The sequence below is a fragment of the Aspergillus heteromorphus genome (genome assembly GCF_003184545.1).
Source record: "Aspergillus heteromorphus CBS 117.55 chromosome Unknown BO70scaffold_48, whole genome shotgun sequence".
Lineage (NCBI taxonomy): Eukaryota > Fungi > Ascomycota > Eurotiomycetes > Eurotiales > Aspergillaceae > Aspergillus > Aspergillus heteromorphus.
Genome location: NW_020290453.1, coordinates 1 through 17,737, shown reverse-complemented (window position 1 = coordinate 17,737; position 17,737 = coordinate 1). Strand labels below are relative to the sequence as shown.

Here is a 17,737-nt window from a genome sequence, read left to right as displayed (position 1 = left end):
CATCCCGCACTCTGGCATTCCGGATATATCACGATCTTTGGTGGACCAAATGGTCATCTTTCATCCGAAAGAAATATATTGTCCAAACCTCAAAGAAAGAAATGGTTGGGGCATCCGTTGGAGCGATTCCATTGGAAGGGACCAGATATCCGCACAGGGCATCAAACGCGTAACTTGTATGTATGCCGGAATAGATAGAATGGCTCAGGGCGGGGTAACCTCCGTTGTCCTTCAAGATAAAAAGCGGCCATCTAGTCGAGGCTTCCTTCCTTTCACCTCCTCTGTCGTAAACCAAGGCTATGACAAATCCTGTAACAATAATCCACAATGGCAGGCATATTACAACTGGAAATGGATCAAGCATCCGCAGATCTGATCATTCAACTGCAACTCGAGGATGCCAGCGAGTTCTTTCGAGCGTCGAAAGGGAAGTCTCGGGACCAGACGGACGAAGAGCTCGCATTTCGATTGCAAACTGAAGAGTTGGAAGACACCGACCGGTTATTCTACGATCGACGGATGGCCACGAGCATGGCAGCCGCCGTTCGAGCCGATGGAAAGATCCTGGCCGAGGTCAGCGAAGAAGATCAGGGCACTGCTGGTAATGGAATGGCATCCCATGGCCAGTCGAGCTTGGAAAGAACAATCCTGGACGAGGAGACCTTGTGGAAACTTCAGATTCAGTATATTTCCGGTTGGGAAGAGGGCTATAACGATGCCAGCGATATCGAAGATGAAGATTCAAATATTGGCCTAGCCGAATCGTCCAATATGGCGGCACGCCGGCACACCAGGTCATCGACGCTAATGCGTCGCTGTATAGCCTGTGGAGAGGAGACGGAGCTATGGAATGTTGCTCGCGCACCTTGCCGCCATGAATATTGCCGTTCCTGCCTGAAAGCTCTCTTCGAAACCTCCATGGCAGATGAGTCTCTGTTCCCTCCGCGCTGCTGCAAGCAGACCATTGACATCAACATGGCTCGGATATTTCTCAAACCCGACGTTATTCAGCAGTACGAGAGAAAGAAGGTTGAGTTTGAGACTCATGATAGAACATATTGTCACTCATCCCAGTGCTCTGCATTTATCGGCCCCTCGTATATCTCGGGAGCGGTAGCCACATGCCCTGATTGCGGGCACACGACCTGCACGGAATGCAAGAAACCAGCGCATACTGGTGATTGTCCAAGTGATACTGAAATGCAGCAGCTCCTAGCTACAGCTGAACAGAAAGGGTGGCAGCGATGCCTAGTCTGTTGGCGAGTTGTGGAGCGAATGTATGGTTGCAACCATGTAAGGTTTGTCTTATCCTGGCCCTTCATTCTGTTGTCATGGAAACATTAACGAAAGGCCACAATAGTTGTTCCTGCGGTGCCGAATTCTGCTATGTCTGTGGAAGGCCCTGGACAGAACGTTGCGGATGTGGACAATGGAGTGGAGGTCATCTTCTGCAACGTGAATATCGGGCACTTGACCAAGATATAGGCATCCCGAGTACTCTCGCTCCACCGCATAATCAGATCAGTGGAAAGCAGGCAAACAGAAGAAGATACCGGCCGCGTAAATGAAAGGGTCAACTTTCATCAAACGAGTGATTCTCGATGACCGATTCAGAGAATATGTCCCCTGATAACTAAGGGTAATTTAAAATGATAATGAAGAATATGTGAGCAGCAGGGAGACCTGGAGGACGTATAGAACCTGTCACGTGACTTGTGGCTGCTTGGTCACCAGGCTATTGCAGGGGTATCAACCCCCCCTTTTCTCTACATACCATCATCAACCCATTGAATCAAGAGGAAGTAAGTATATTCAATAAACTCCTATTTTAATGTAACTTCATCATCACACATCAAGCCATTCCCGACCCATCTAAGCCAGTCCCATATCCTTGTAGAAGGCATCGGTCTTGGGCGGACGGCCCAAGAACTCCGTCAACGTGGTCATCTCATCCTGGCTGCCGCCCTTCTCGAGCACCTGGTAGCGGTAACGACGGCCGGCCGCGGGGTTCATGGGGTCGTCCTTGAAGACGGTGTAGAACATGTCGGTGGAGTAGACTTGGGAGCTGTGAGGTGTTAGTAATGTATTTCGGGTTCGAGAGTAGTGGCTGGTATTTCAGGTGAAGAGGGAGAACATACCTCAGGTAGCCGTAGTATCCGGCATCATACCCGCCTATCAGATGGCCGAAGGTGGCCTCGCCGTGGCCCCACTCGTCGCCCAGGCCCAGGCTCTCCGGGCCCTCCATCTGGGTGATCTGCTTGCGCAGGCTGTTGTAGGTGGCCGAGATGGGCAGCTCCTTGATCTTCTCGTGGCTCTCGGGCTGGTGCACGGTCATATCGAAGATACCGAAGTGCAGCTGGCGCAGGTTGAAGAGGGCGTCGTTGACGTGCTTGGTGCGGATCAGGTTCTCGATCACGGCGTCGGGGATGTGCTCCGAGGGCGCTTCCGCGGTGCCGGCGCTCTCCTTCCACGCGGTGAGGTAGTCCGGCGACAGGGTCGAGTAGTGCCGGCTGAGGGATTTCAGCTGCGACGGGGTCCAGCACCAGTTCTCCAGCATCTGGCTGGGGGCTTCGACGAAATCGCGCACCGTGTTGGTGCCGTGGAACCGGGAGTAGATCGTCTTGGCGACCAGGTCGTGGATACCGTGGCCCAGCTCGTGGAAGAGCGTGACCACCTCGTCGTGCTTCAGCAGGCTGGGCTTCTTCGGCGTCGGCTTGGTGAAGTTGCACACCAGGGCCGTGGCAGGGTAGCGGCGGTTGCCGTTGGCATCAATGAAGCCCTGCAGTTGCTAGTCAGTGAAGATCAATCAAGAACGCAATGTGGTCAGACGTACCGGCTGCAGGTTGAAGTTGGCCGCGTGGCCGTACTTGCCGGTCCGGGGGAACAGATCCAGGTACAGGTACCCGACGAATCCGCTGCCCTCGCCCTCATCGTTCCAGACGCTGAAGATCTGGACGTCCTCGTGCCAGACAATGTCGCTGCCCTTGCCGGACGTCGCCAGCACATTCCGGTCCTCGCCGGTGATCTCCACGAAGACGAGGCCGAAGAGCTCCTCGAAGATCTTCAGCATGCCCTCGATGGTGGTCTGGAGAGGGAAGTACTCGGCGATGAGCTGCTGGTCCAAGGAGTAGTCCTTCTCCAGCATCAGGCGGTCGTAGAACCGGTGGTCCCACAGGTAGTAGTGGCCATCGAACGTCTCCCCGCGGGACTCCACATCGTTCTTCTTGAACTCCAGCAGGCTCTGGACCTCCTTCTGTCCGCCAGCCGTCAGCCGGGAGCGCAGGTCACCCAGGAAGGTGTTGACCGTCTCGGGCGTCTTGGCCATTTTATCCTCGATGCGGAACGCCGCGTGGTTGGGGTATCCGAGCAGACGGGCAGCCTCGTCACGCAGGATGATAGCCTCGCGGAACAGGGGGGCGTTCTGGTTGCACTTGTTCTCGTTCTGAATCATCACCTGCTTGCGGGTCTCGGGGTTCTTGGCGTACTTCATGGTCGGGAAGAGGTCGGGGTACTTGAAGGTCAGCCACAGCTTACCCTCGTTCTCGCCTTCGCCCTTCTTCAAGCCGGCCAGGACATCCTCCAGGACGCCGTCCAGCTCCTCACGCGTGAACCAGAGTCCCTCGTTCTCCTCGTTCAGGTTCTTCTGGAACTCGATGCTGATCTGACTGAGACGCTTCTTGATCTCCTTGAAGCGGTCCCGCTTGGGGCCGGCGGGCAGACCCAGACCATTCCGAATGAAGCTCTTGTGTTCCTTCTCCAGCAGACGGCTGGACTCCGGGTCGAGCGATTCCTTCTTGTTCAGGGCGGCCTCGACAAGCTTGTAGACGTCCTCACGCATGGCGGCTTCGATGAAGAACTCATCCATCAGCTCCTCGGCCTTGGACGAGGCGTCGCGCAGCTCCTGCTGGGTCGAGACGGCCTGGTAAAAGCTGAGGATGTGGGATTCCAGGCCCATGTTGTTCTCATCGTGGGCGAGGGGTTTCAGGACGGCGTCGAAGGTGGCCGACTCGGGGGTGACGGTGGCGACGACGTGGTCCTGCACGTTGCGGGAGGTCTCGATGAGGCGCTTCGCATCCTCGACGATGGACTGGGCGGTAGCGGTGAAGAGGGGAGGGGCCTGGGGAGGGCGACGGAGGTTCTCGGGGGCCATGCTGGCGGTGGTGAGGGACTGGCGGAGGTTGGTCAATGCCGGATGGGAGGTGGCAGGCAGTCTGGAGCCACGGATATGGCTCAGGACGGAGGACAGTCTAAAGGCGGGGGAGGAGAGGCGAAGCGGAGGAGCCACGGTGACGAGGAGAACGCCCAGGAGGAGGACGAGGAGGGCGGGTAGATAAAAGGGGGACGGCGAGGGGAGGTAATGGTGGCGGGGATGGAGGGGCAGGAGGGCAGGAGGGTGTTTCGAGGCAATGGGAGGAGAGATCAAGGCGGGGGGGGGTTGAGATACGTGGCTCTTGTTGGCTTTGGTGGTGATGCGATGCAGCTGCGGGTGAGCTGCCCGAGGCGGTAGCTCCGGCTGCCTGGGGCGGACACCGCCGGGACCGAGCTCTTCGTCTCCACCTGCTGTTGCTGCTGCTGCTGCTCACTCCTCTCCCATCCGGATTCTTGATCCTCCCCATCATGACAGTACCGAATATACCACTTTTTTGGTTCTACGCACAAATCTTACTTTGGCTATATGTTCTACATGTTCTACATGTTCTACATGTTCTACATGAAGCAAAAGCCCATCATGACAAAGATTGGATATCTTGTTATGTATTCTATCTGATTCAACAATCAATGTTCTCGTCTCGTCACATCTCATCGCTTTTTTTTCAGGGAATGCGTAAACCCGGCGTCGACTCAGTCACGCTCCGTCAACTAGAAATAGGCCAACTCCCGAACTCCAAACACTAACAAACATGTTCAAACGCCCCGAGTGCTAAATTAGATATGATGGTGGCTCATCGCACGAGCATGGGAAAAGGGCGACAGTCGCAAATAATACAAGAGAATGCAAAGGAAGGGGGGGCATGGCGGGGTCCGGGGCCAACACCTCACGCGGCATCCGCCGTGGGGATGGGCTCGGGGATCTTGGTGACCTGCTCGCCCGCCCGGATCACCCGCTGGCCGGTGCCGTCCCGCACGTACTCGGCCCCCTCCTTCTGCGCCCGCTTCCAGATCTCAACCTCGCAGCCACCGCGGATGACACCCACGCGCATGGTCGACAGCAGGTTGTGCGCCGCGTTCGAGTGGTAGTACACACCGCCGTTGAACATGGCCGTGGCGTCCTTGCCCAGCGCGGAGCTGATCATGGCCTTGCCACCGGGGTGGTCCTTGATGAAGTCGGTCACGTCGTGCACCACACCGGCGATGGCCACCAGGCCGCGGCCGTTCTTGGCCTGCTCGACGTAGTCCTCCCAGTCCATGACGGGCAGCTGGTCCAGAGGAGTACCCCAGTCGAGGCGGGAGCGCTTCTGGTCGAGCTTCTTCTGGAGCTGCTGGAGACGGCCCTTCTCGATCTCGTTGGCACGGAACTTCTTCAGGTCGTAGGCGAGGCCGAGGGTCTTCCAGGCCCAGATGCTCCACTTGGTGGGGTCGTACTGGTGCCACTCGATGGCGTTGCGGTAGTCGGAGGGGAACTCGTGGTGGAAGTTGTGGTATCCCTCACCCAGGGTGACGATGGCAGTGATGACGTGGTCACGGGGAGAGTTGCGGTCGTCGAAGGGCTGGTCACCAAGCCAGTGGGCCAGGGAGTTGACGCAGAAAGTGGCCTGCTGGACGAAGAAGATACGCAGGATACCAGCGTAGACGAAACCGCCCCACCAGTCACCCCAGCCGAGACCAGCCACGAGCATGGGCATAGCCAGACCCATGCCGAAAACAACCTTCAGGTAGTTGCGGTGCTGCCAGACGACGACGGGGTCCTCGTTCAGGTCGGAGATGTCGGTGCGGCCAATCCGCTTGGGGTTCTGCTTCATGACCATCCATCCCAGGTGCGAGTAGAGCAGACCCTTGCGGACGGAGTAGGGGTCCTTGTCGGTGTCGGTATAACGGTGGTGAGCACGGTGGTCACGAGCCCACCAGCGGATGGAGCCTTCGACGGCACCGCCACCGACGGCGGCGAGCCAGATGCGGAGAGGCAGACGAGCGGAGTAGGAGCAGTGAGCCCAGAGACGATGGTATCCTATACGATAGCTCCGTTAGTATCCTGCCCACGCTGCTGCCCATGCTACTCGTCGGACAACTCACCCGCAGTGATACCGAGGCCGGTGAAGAAGTAGTAGACGACGGCCCAGATGGCGGTCTTCAGCTGCAGGGGCACCCAGAAGGCCTGGATGCAGCCGTACATGGGGATGCCGAGAATGAGGAAGACGTTGAGCCAGTTGACATGCTTGTACCAGTTCTTTCCGGTGATGGCGGTGTCGGCGACGTGGACCTTCTTGGGGTCGGCGGCGGCGGCGCGAGGCCGGGCGTCTGCTGGCTTGGCCGACATGATGATTGGGGAGGGCGTCTTCGTGTCGTCTACCCCTGTGAGATGGATTGGGGGGGGGAAGGGACGGTGGACGGGGAGAGAGGGAGGGAGGGAGGTTAAAGTACGAAGGCGAAGGCGAGGGCCGAGGAATAAAAGGCAACGGAGAAAAACGGTGGGGAAGGCAATCGGGGCTGATCTGGGCCAGTTGAAGGGCAGAAAATTCGGAGGCAGTTGACTCTCGACCCAGGGTCCACACGGGCGGATGATGGTTGGGGAAAAGCAAGGCGGGAATAATGATGCGGTGATGAATAATATCAAAAAGGATGGGCTGACAGACCGCGACTGCTGACTGGGATCTGCCGACTATTGGGCGGCCGCAGAGGCCGCAGAGGCCGCAGAGGCAGCACAGGCAGCACAGGCAATCATGAGATCCCGAGGTCGCGGGCAGCCGGTGTTCACTCAACAGGGGAGACACGGGGATATCCCAGGCTTCTCGCCGGAATGTATGAAGCATCCGGATCAGAAGGAGTATGCCTTCTCTTGTTGGGCCGCCGCTGATTCGCCCGTGCGAAAAGCCTGTTGTGGTAAGGCTGGGTGCGGCCGGCCAATCAGGGGCCCGTCCCCATCTGTTGAATCCCCAACGTTTTCGCCCCTGGCAGCTCTGGGTGGCTGAGGCTGGGCCCGGGTGGCTGTCGTGGCGAATGTCGCGCACTTAGCCTTTTCGGTGGCTGCTTTCTCCGCTCGGTCTTGGAATTGTAGTCTGTAGATACGGAGTACTAGATAGACACTCCATACTCCGTAGCTGTATACACTCTATCTAGATAGTATCTGCCATTCATCAACCTTCAAGTCGTCAAACACCCCCTTTGACTCCGTGGTCCCCCACTAACGCATTCTAGCCTGCCATCCATGTCTTCTCCGACAGGAAGCGGGCAATTACCCACTCCAACCAGCAGGCAGCCCTATGAGTGGACAGGACCAGTCGCCACTGAATCAGCTTTAGAAGCTGCGCCGAACGTGAAACGCGTCGAAGGAGCCGCACGCGCCGCGCCTCGCCTCGGCTTCCGCCATTCCGGGTGCTCTGTTCGCTGCTGACAGCGCCTTCCTCCCGGATGATCGTCGCCTGATGGCCCAGGCAGTCAGGCAGGTCCCAACATTTCCGCACCACGTGACTGCATGTGACACGTGTTGTGCCTCAGGCAGACGTCCGACTGTTGGGATTCCGGGAAAGCTCGATGCTCACCGCCAGTCTCCTTGGTGTCTGTCTGCCAATGAAGACGGCGTTATTTCACTGACCCCCGCGTTATCAGATGGCCCCAGAAGCATTATTGGGATATGGACCCAGTCCAGACTCCAGATCATGGCAGCGTGGACCCGGATCGTGCCACTGCGCTGTTGGAGACGCGACACGGCCGTTGGGATTCCAGAAGTCCATGCACGGCCATGTAGATGGTCGACAGTCGATGATCCAACTCAAAACTCAACCGGACGGTCTGCAGTCTGACCCAACATCCCCATCTTAATTTCAAACATCTATGATGCATCGTACCATGATCAGACCATCGTGGTATCGGTCCCAACCGTGGTGGGCATCCACTCAGGGTCTAGCTATGCTTCTCGATGCCGATATATATCTGGTCAGACGCACGAACCATGGTCCTCTGGGCTCTCAATGATATACATCCGAATCGATGACTTAAGTTTCAGCTTGATATGTGTTGTTGGGCATCACATGTTCCCGAAAGCATGAACTCGGACATAGTATCAGGTGTTATCGTCATTTCCATGCCGAGTAAGCTGCTGTCCCATGAGCTGGCTTTATATAGAGATGCTAGCTCACAATGACGACCCCCCGGACACAGTGACGATACATTAAAGATGCTAACAACAGCCAAGACTACTCAACCCACCTCCAGTTTCAACCATAAGTTTAAGCATTTTTAATGGACAGCTACTAAATGACTTCAACCATCGAAACGGCAGCACGTCGTTCACTTTAAGTATACCACTACCCCATAGCGCACCACACCGACGACGGAGACCTCCGTTATCCAACCCAAGTACCCAACACACCTTAATGAATGCAGTTCCGAATTCCCCCGAACATATAGAGTGCGGCACATCATTGTAGATAGACAGCCTCGAGGCTCCGATTCTCGCCGACCCGAGGAGTCAGGGCGGTGGATGCCGGTTCGGCTCCACCACCCGTCGTCCATCCCCACGATGTCCGACTGGAGCTGGAGCTGGAGCTGGAGTTGGACATTTCCACTGATCGATAACGGGTCGGTGCATCAGCCATAGATCGCAGGTAGTAGTACCACTGGTGTTTTCATTGGGCGGGGACTTGATGCGGGCTCGGTTTCAGTTCTCTTCAGTATAGATACTCCATTCGACGTATACAATCGGTTAGTGTCCGATTGTCGGAATGGCTGCCGATGACCTGGTTTAGTTTAGTTTAGCCATTGGCTAGACTTAGATAGGGGGCAGGCATGGAACACTCGGGGAGAGGTTCCGAGCCTTCTATCAGCCAGACCAGCCGGACTTAGAAATGGGGGGTTGTCATTGGGGGGCTTGGCGTTGCTTTGTTATTCATTCATTTACATGACTACAATTACTACGTAGATTTGTGTCATGACACAGGTACTATATTCCGGAAGTATATATAGGCGGGTTTAGATTATTGTTTTCTCTACTCTGTATGAATTGGTGGATGCCTCCGGGTATGCAATTCACACTGCACCATACAATGAATTTGATTCTTTTGCGGTGGAGGAAGGCGCCCGTTTCGAAATATATATTTTCGACACATGCAGCAAGCAAACTGAAGCTAGTATCTGATGATGATAGTACTATACCCAGGGGGACTGGACTGAATTGGTTTGGATTTTGACAACTCAAGGTAGAAGACATGAAAACTTCATCTACTTCGCTATACTACTAGTATAGTACTAGTACGTATGTTCCTTGAAATCTCATAACTACTGTCTCCCCCACGAAGGATACCTGTGGTTATCCCTACTGTAGTATGCCGCCTGTCCCTTGCGCTCGCCACCACGAAGTGGATCAGGACTACGACAGGAGGCCGTTTGTCTTGATTGATCAAATCGATAGATGTTTGACGGGATGTTGTTGTTTGATGCCAAAGTAGCCAACCAGACGGCCAGAGTGATGATTGTTTTAGTCACGGCAATCCGTCAACGTCGCGATTAGGTTTGGGGTCAGTTGCAACTGCTCCAATCCTCGGTTTCCGTGACTAAGAGATTACCTGATCGGGGCTGGTGTTCCCCGGCGGTCTCCCCCGCCGGATTCCACAGATTCCAGCAGGTCTTCACCATCATCAACACCATCTTCTGCATCCTCAAGTCTCCGTATAACACGCTCAACTCCCTCGTCTGTCTACACTTCCATGCCAGCCGAAAGGCCCTCGCCGGATGGTCGGGTCCGCCAAGCATCGGCCATCAGCTACGCGGCCATCGCCAGCATCTGGCATGGACATCGGCGGACCCCGACTGGAGCTGATAAGAGACTTGCCAACTCCCCAACTTTACCAACTGCCATGACCTCCCTTATCGCCCCCGATCCACCGGCCCTCAGACTCCAGGCGAACCAGTCACCAACTTCCCCAGGCCCACTGCTGCCCGTGCTGGGGCGAGACCTGCAGCCGGCAGCTCGCTTGCACGGCTCGCGTGTCCCCAAAGATAACCGCATCGCAATTATTCGATTGATTCACGCACGTCGCCACTGATAGACATCTCGTATCTGCGACGCGCCCGATCCTCATCTCCGACCATCGCCTCCACCGTTCATGCTTATGTCTGCCAGATGGATGCTATATAGGCCCGTCCGCCAGGTTGGAGCAGTGAGTTCCCCAGATCCACCACTCCAACCAAAGCTTGTTCATTGACTTCGCTGTCGATATACCAACTTCGATCAGCCAGCCAGCCTCTTCAAATCACTCTTCCAGACACATCTACAGACAGAATCCATCACCGGCCCACTACGTCATGGATGGCCCTGATCAGATAGGCCCCGACTACCGGCCGAAGCGGTCTTGGGGGGACAAGGCCCATCGCCTCATCAAAACCTTCACCACCAGGTACGTGCCTCGACCTCTATTACCTGGCCTCTGCTAACCCTTGTCAGAGAGGGCCTCATCGGCGACTATGACTACGCCTACCTCTTCACCCCCAACATCCCCTTCATCACCAAGACACGCAGCTCGGCTCCGTTCTTCGGCCTCGAAGACCGAGTTCCCGTAGTTCTGGCCCTGCTTCTCGGACTGCAACATGCCCTCGCCATGCTGGGTGGCAGTAAGTCCATTTATCACCCCCCTCCTCACCACCTCTCACTGAACCCCCCCCAGTTATCTCCCCCCCCATCCTCATCGGCGGCACATCCGGCGCCAACTTCGCATCCGGAGACTACGAATACCTCGTCTCGACCTCGCTCATCGTCTCCGGCTTCCTCTCCCTCATCCAGATGACGCGCTTCCACATCTACAAAACCAAATACTACATCGGCACGGGGCTGATCTCCGTCGTGGGCATCTCCTTCGCCACCATCACCGTCGCCACCGGGTCCTTCGACCAGATGTACAGCACCGGCTACTGCCCCACGGACGCGGACGGCACCAAGCTGCCCTGCCCGAAAGGCTACGGCGCCCTCCTCGGCACCTCCTGTCTCTGCGCGCTCCTCGAAATCGGCCTGTCGTTCATGAGCCCCCGCATCCTGAAACGCGTCTTCCCGCCCCTGGTCACCGGCCCCACGGTGCTCCTCATCGGCGCCAGCCTCATCCAGTCCGCCTTTGAGGACTGGGCCGGCGGTTCTGGCACCTGCGCCGACGACCCGGGCAACGGCGCTCTCTGCCCCAGCGCCGACGCCCCGCACGCCCTGCCCTGGGGCTCCGCCGAATTCATCGGCCTCGGCTTCCTGGTATACGTCTCCATCATCATCTGCGAGCGCTTCGGCGCCCCGATCATGCGCTCCTGCGCCGTCGTCGTCGGCCTGCTCGTGGGCTGCATCGTCGCCGCAGCCTGCGGCTACTTCGACCGGTCCGGCATCGACGCCGCCCCCGTCGCCTCCTTCATCTGGGTCAAGACCTTCCCTCTCACCGTCTACCCCCCACTCATCCTCCCCCTACTAGCCGTCTACATCGTGGTCATGATGGAATCCATCGGCGACATCACCGCAACCTGCGACGTCTCGCAAGTCGAAGTCGAAGGGCCACTCTTCGATTCGCGAATCCAAGGCGGCGTCCTCGGCAACGGACTCACCTCCGTGCTGGCCGGCCTCTGCACCATGACGCCCATGTCGGTCTTCGCGCAGAACAACGGCGTCGTGGCGCTGACCAAATGCGCCAACCGCACGGCCGGCTTCTGCTGCTGCTTCTTCCTGGTCATCATGGGAATCTTCACCAAGTTCGCCGCCGCACTCGTCGCCATCCCGGACTCCGTGCTCGGCGGCATGACCACCTTCCTTTTCTCGTCCGTCGCTGTCTCCGGCATCCGCATCATCTCCACCGTGCCGTTTACCCGGCGGAACCGGTTCATTCTCACCGCTGCGTTCGCGGTCGGCATGGGCGCGACGCTGGTGTCCGACTGGTTCGACTACTTTTTCACCTACAGTGGAAATAACCGTGGCTTGACGGGGCTGATCGATGCCGTGGAGCTGATCATGGAGAATGGCTTCGCCATTACGGCGCTGTTGGGGTTGATTCTGAATTTGATTCTGCCCGAGGATCCGGAGGAGGAGACGGCCATTCTGGAGGCCAGGGGCGTGGTGAGGAGTGTTGCTGAGGAGCCGGCTGAGGGGGAGGGGGGACGGTTTGCGAAGGGGGAGCCGGCGCCTGAGGCGCTCGCTGTTTGATTGATTCATGAGATTGTAGATAGATTGTTTCCCATTTGGTTTGGTTACAGATCTGAGGATCTGGTTTCGTTGGATACCCGCTGGCTTGGTCAGTATGAGCGTTGAATATATTGGATTGGATTTTTTTATACAATTGACGGTGATTTATTATACATATACAGTAGTTTATTATACAAATGGCAGTAATAACCTCGAAGTTCAGCAATAGCCATATTTATAGCCACAGCCACAGCCATACATCCCGCTGTGTCTGTCTATCTTAGCCTTAGCCATAGCCATAGCCTTGGCCTTAACATTGGATCGGGACAGGAATGATAATGATGATAATACTAATTATGATAATGAGAAATTAAGAAAGAAAGAAAGAAAGAAAGGAAGAAATAGAAATCACACCCCCTCCACCTTCTCCCCAGGCGCCAGCATCTTGATATAGCAGTGTTCGCCCGTCTCCAGAACGGAGATGGGGTCGTTGACTCGTAGGGTGAATTCTGATAATATATGTTAGTATTAGTACCAGTCACTAACTTAGTTAATCACTCAAGAAACAAGAAAAGAGAAAAAAAAATGAAAAAAGACAGGGAGGGAGACAGAGGAAGGAGGGAAGGAGGGAGGGAACGAAGGAAGGAAGGAAGAAAAAAGAAAACTCACCCCTAACGCCCGGAACAAGCTGCATGCCCAAACACGCATTGGTCAAATCCCCCGGATCGATCCGTCGATAACTCTTCAGCGTGCGATCGGGCTCGGAGCGATGGCGGTCCCCCGTGTCTGGGTCGACGTTGGGGAGGCGACAGCGGATGGTGCGGCAGACGGTGTGGATCTCTACCCCGTTTCCTTCACCATTGTCTTCTTCATCTCCATTTTCATATCGGTTCTTTAGACTTAGATCCTCACCACCAACCCCAGAAGAAGAACCAGACCCCCTCCACCGATCCTGATGAACAAAAATCCTCTTCCACGCATCCTCCTCGAACCGCCCCGGTCCCGTAACCACCACATTCGCCCGAAACCGTCTCACGCTCAACCGGTCAATATCCCTCTTACACCTCTCTCCCACATCCCTGACGGACGCCAGATTGAGTAAGTGCAGGGGATACGCGTCCGCAAAGCCAGTCACCGGCTGGAACCCCAGTTCCGCTTTTCTGGGTGCAGAGCGGAAGATTTCCCTGTTATGGGTGGGATGCGATCTGAAGAGAGAGATGGTTCTTTTCTTGTGGGGGTCGGTGAGCTTTTCCGAGCCGGAGGAGAGGAAGGTCCAGAGAGAGGAGGGGATGTGGGTGCCGTAGTTGTATGCGAGGGGGGAGTCTTTCCAGATTTGGACGGGGGTTAGGGGGTAAGATTGTGATTTTTGAGCGGTGGGTGAGAGGGGGATGGAGAAGGAAAGGCGTGAGGGGAGGAGGTGGAGGGCGATGAGTAGTTTCGTGAGGAGGGAGGGCTGCACGCGTGGGTAAGTGATGACTAGCGCGCCTTGCGATTTCACTTCCGGGAGGGAAGGGGAGTAGGTCGGTGATGAAGAGTCGGGGATCCAGATCTCCGGCTGCAGGAGGGCGAGGGTGTTGAAGGTGCGGTTGCGGAGGGTGCGGGCGATCCAGTCTCCTTCCTTTTCTTTCTCTTGTTTGGGTTTGGTGGTGGTTGGTGGTGCTGTTTCTGTTGCTGCTGCTGTTGCTCTAGAAGGCTGGGGAGACCGCTCCACAAACTCCGCAAAACAGAACATGCGATCATACTTCAACCCCGTCTCGACGACCTCAGCGGTATCGAGTTCAACCCCCGCGCAGCTTTTGATCGGGTAGGTGAAGAGCGCCTTGATGCGGCAGCTGGGGCGGCCATCTTTATCTGCAGGCGATGCGTGGGCGTATTCCGGGGCAAATTCATCGTTGAGGTTGGATTTGGAGCGGGGGATGCCGAGTTTGCGGCAGCCCGGGGGTGCGTATGATGGAGGGGCCTTGAGGAGGGGCAGGAGGAGGATGGGGAGAAGGAGAGAGAAGAGGTAGGGCCAGAGGGATTGTAGAGGGAAAGTGGATGAGAGGAAGGTTAGGTCATGGTTGGGATTGGGGAGGGTGAGCAGGGGGAGGAGAGTGAGGTTTGGCATTGGAATTTGTGGTGGTGAGCATCGATGTATTGAAAAAGAATGGGATCAGCTGAGTATAATGAGGGTAAGAATGTTTTACTGAGTCATTCAACTGATTCTGACGCATTTCATGATTTTATCAGATCAAAACCGAACCGTCGGGCCGGCCTTCGGAGCGATCGGCGATCAGGTCGGTGGGGCCGAGCCTATCCGACCGGAAGTGTCAGGAGAGTGTTTTGGTGGGTTGTGTGATGAATTTGTATGGAGTGGAGATATCATGCTTCATTTCCAATGTTATAGAGTATGCAGCTGTGGAGAATCACTGCAGGGCCAGCATAGTAGCGCCTTAGTCCATAAAAAAGATCTCATTACATAAGGCTGAGGCAACATTCGCGCCCGAATTAAATTGCTTCCAGCTGTTGCTACCTGAGACTATACTGGCGCGAGACTGAATGGTGTGGTCGCTGCCATTTTCGAAAGGTCACCTGGATAAAATGGATATCACCGTTCGGTCGTTCCAGAGCTGTGGTAGATTCTGTGCGGCGCTGCGGCGAATCCCGAGATAGAAGGATCTGAAAGAGCATCGTTGTGTTGTTAGTGTATCACTGGAAATCTACCGTTTCCTGCATCGATAATGATCATGCGTAGTGTTTATCTTCTCCGGAGCAACATTTTATCTTTTCTTGCGAAATTGAACAGAGTGCGCCTCTTTCTGGAGCAAGACCAGGCTCGGGGGGGACTTGCGGAGAAGCCTGTGTTACGACGCCAGGAGAGGCGCGCAGAAGAGTGGGGAGATAGAAGAGGAAAGTGTTCGACAAGAAAATACGACATGGTCGATCTTTTAAAGTAAAGAAAGAACTACCGATTGGTCAGGATCTGCCAGCTGAAAGGGTGGAGTGCAGAGTGTCCGGGGGCAGCGATGAGGATGGAGGATGGAAGCGGGAAGAAGAAGAGTGGAGAAGCGGAGGAGGAGCGCAGGGAGAGAGTCGAGGACGATCCGATGGCGGAGATTCTCCCCTCAGGGACGGTGACCGCAACAGCAGCACCAGCACCAGCACCAGCACCAGCAGCCAGCCAGCCTCCACTCACACAAGCCCGACCATCAACACAACAACCCCCACTGCAGCCAATCCTCATCCAACCCACCATGAGAGATAACTGCCCTCGCCGTACCGAGTTCCATCCCTATCGCTGACGCGCCACGCGAATCATCATCTCCCCCCAGTCAACTGATCAGCCCAGCCACGATGCACAGACTGGAGATCCCCGGGCTATCCAGCCAGAACCCGGATGCTCGTGAGTGTATCCGTCTCCCAGATATATTCCCCTCGAAGCTAACCGCTCAGCCCGCGTCTTCTCGTTCCCGGCCTCGCAGGCGCTGCACGCGTCCACCGCGTTTGCTGCCTCAGGCACCACTGCCCTCTCGACGGGGCTGCCAGCCCTCGACCAGGCCTTCACGGACGGTCTGGATCTGGGGGATGGAGAGTCGAAGGGTCTCCCTCTTGGCCGGGTCACTGAGATCTTCGGTCCCCCGGGAGCGGGGAAGACCTCGTTGGCGTGCGTATATCAATCGCCGCCACCACCACGAACGAGACCTATACTAACACCTAACAGCCTCAGCGCAGCAGCCACGGCTCTCCGCAACGGTGATCAGGTCGTCTGGATTGGTACGTCCACGATCAGTCCCATCCATCCTGATACTCTCTAACTTCCTTGCCAGACACATCCTCACCCCTCCCCAAACCCCGTCTCCAAGCTCTCCTCTCCTCCGCATCCACATCCACATCCACATCCCAACCACACCTAACACCATCTCCATCTTCATCTCCATCTCCAGATCCCTCTCCAGCCCCCTCTGCCTCTCTCCAAAGCCTAACCTACCTCCGTACCCCGACCCTCCCACATCTCCTCTCCCTCATCCACCACCCTCCCCCGAATTTCCCACCCCCGGCCACAAAACTGCTAATCATCGATTCCATCTCCGCCCCCTTCGTGCCCTACTTTCCCAACCCATCCTCCACCTCTACCCCAAATACCAACACCAACCACAACCACCACCCCAATCCCAGCAACAATCCCAGCAACAATCCCAGCAACAATCCCAGCAACAATCCCAGCAACAATCCCAGCAACAATCCCAGCAACAATCCCAGCAACAATCCCCCAATAACCCCCCAATAACCCCCCCAAACCACCAGACAAATACCTCCTCACCCGCAAATGGAACGTGATCAGCGACCTCGCCACCAAGCTCGTCTCCCTAGCCCACGCAAACCACATCGCCGTGCTGGTCATCAACCAGACACATACCCGCATCCGGGGGCAAGTCCGCGCCACCCTGTGTCCGATCCTGGGGGCAGGGGGTGGGAGAGTGCCGTGTGGGGAAGGGTGGGGGTTTATGGGGATTTTGTCTATCCGGGGGAGGAGGGTGAGTGGGGATGTGGAGGTGAGAGTGGAAGTAGAAAGGTGAGGACGAGGATGAGAGTGGCGGAGGTTATGAAGAGGGGGGGAAGGGGGTGGGGGTGAGGGAGGGGAGGGGGTTGTGAGGTTTTGGGTTGGGGGGTGAGTTTTTCTCTTTTTTTTCTTCCTCTCTCTTCCCGTGATTATTTTAAAAATTTTATTATTATTAGTATTACTATTTATTTGAGTTTGGTTTGATTGGGTTGGATGGATGAAGCTGACTATCCGTTTCTTAGGATGGGTTGAAGGCGATTGAGAGGGGGGTGGAAGTGGGTGATGGGGGTGGACGGAGCCCTGAGGGACAGGTGCAGATACAGGTTCAAGAGGTGTTGGGGCAAGAAGAGGTACCACTGGGGGAGAAGGAGTTACAAGAACAAGACGACTTTCAAGAGCAGGGACAATTACAACAACAGGGGGACATCCAAGAGCAGGAGGGTTTGCAACAGCAGGAAGTGCCACAAGAGGATCTCCAGCAATACGCCCCAGAAAAAGACGCTCAAGATCAAGATCAAGATCCTCAACCCCAAGCAGCACAGCTACCAGCGCCCCAATACCCAGAACCCGACTCCCATCCCCGTCACCATCCCCACCAAACCGAACCCGAAACCCCCCATCGCAAACGAAAAGCGGCCGAGATCGCAGACAGCCAAGACGAGGAATCGGACGGTGAGTTCGACTGCGATGAGACGGGACTATAGCATCGCATCGCATCGCATCAGACTTCTCCAGTCTAGTGCTTCGCTTCGATATACCCAGAATTCAAGACGATGAAACATTAATTCTGTATGATATGCTACATGTTACGTGTTACGCCGAACGCCTCGCTATACTATATATATACTATGCTGAAGGTAGCCGCCGATGAGGTTTGAAGAAGGGGGGATGGGAAATCC

The 17,737-nt window shown here is 56.0% G+C and overlaps 6 protein-coding genes across 6 annotated transcripts; 3 read left to right on the top strand and 3 right to left on the bottom strand.

Moving 5' to 3' along the window:
* Nucleotides 1-107: 107 nt before the first annotated feature.
* On the top strand, nucleotides 108-1,608 carry BO70DRAFT_419438 (BRcat and Rcat domain-containing protein). Its single transcript, XM_025547477.1, has 2 exons — nucleotides 108-1,293; nucleotides 1,351-1,608. Exons 1-2 carry the CDS (start codon nucleotides 328-330, stop codon nucleotides 1,483-1,485), a joined length of 1,101 nt encoding a protein of 366 aa, XP_025394640.1. The 5' UTR covers nucleotides 108-327; the 3' UTR covers nucleotides 1,486-1,608.
* Nucleotides 1,609-1,813: 205 nt separating this feature from the next.
* BO70DRAFT_324390 (M3 family metallopeptidase) lies at nucleotides 1,814-4,382 on the bottom strand. Its single transcript, XM_025540617.1, has 3 exons — nucleotides 2,834-4,382; nucleotides 2,139-2,779; nucleotides 1,814-2,065 (listed from the first exon to the last, which is right to left on the bottom strand). Exons 1-3 carry the CDS (start codon nucleotides 4,148-4,150, stop codon nucleotides 1,873-1,875), a joined length of 2,151 nt encoding a protein of 716 aa, XP_025394639.1. The 5' UTR covers nucleotides 4,151-4,382; the 3' UTR covers nucleotides 1,814-1,872.
* Nucleotides 4,383-4,728: 346 nt separating this feature from the next.
* On the bottom strand, nucleotides 4,729-6,897 carry BO70DRAFT_346067 (stearoyl-CoA 9-desaturase sdeA). Its single transcript, XM_025541523.1, has 2 exons — nucleotides 6,232-6,897; nucleotides 4,729-6,166 (listed from the first exon to the last, which is right to left on the bottom strand). The coding sequence occupies exons 1-2, from the start codon at nucleotides 6,473-6,475 to the stop codon at nucleotides 5,037-5,039; spliced, it is 1,374 nt and encodes a 457-aa protein (XP_025394638.1). The 5' UTR covers nucleotides 6,476-6,897; the 3' UTR covers nucleotides 4,729-5,036.
* Nucleotides 6,898-10,329: 3,432 nt separating this feature from the next.
* On the top strand, nucleotides 10,330-12,493 carry BO70DRAFT_175319 (nucleobase:cation symporter-2 family protein). Its single transcript, XM_025538392.1, has 3 exons — nucleotides 10,330-10,550; nucleotides 10,598-10,764; nucleotides 10,818-12,493. Exons 1-3 carry the CDS (start codon nucleotides 10,459-10,461, stop codon nucleotides 12,317-12,319), a joined length of 1,761 nt encoding a protein of 586 aa, XP_025394637.1. The 5' UTR covers nucleotides 10,330-10,458; the 3' UTR covers nucleotides 12,320-12,493.
* Nucleotides 12,466-14,469, bottom strand: BO70DRAFT_366597 (MOSC domain protein). The gene is made up of 2 exons (XM_025544374.1): nucleotides 12,968-14,469; nucleotides 12,466-12,807 (listed from the first exon to the last, which is right to left on the bottom strand). The coding sequence occupies exons 1-2, from the start codon at nucleotides 14,403-14,405 to the stop codon at nucleotides 12,707-12,709; spliced, it is 1,539 nt and encodes a 512-aa protein (XP_025394636.1). The 5' UTR covers nucleotides 14,406-14,469; the 3' UTR covers nucleotides 12,466-12,706.
* Nucleotides 14,470-15,631: 1,162 nt separating this feature from the next.
* On the top strand, nucleotides 15,632-17,737 carry BO70DRAFT_433219 (uncharacterized protein; the record flags this gene model as incomplete). The annotated part of the gene is made up of 5 exons (XM_025548395.1): nucleotides 15,632-15,680; nucleotides 15,731-15,941; nucleotides 15,999-16,051; nucleotides 16,583-16,812; nucleotides 17,081-17,737. The coding sequence occupies 5 exons, from the start codon at nucleotides 15,632-15,634 to the stop codon at nucleotides 17,540-17,542; spliced, it is 1,005 nt and encodes a 334-aa protein (XP_025394635.1). The 3' UTR covers nucleotides 17,543-17,737.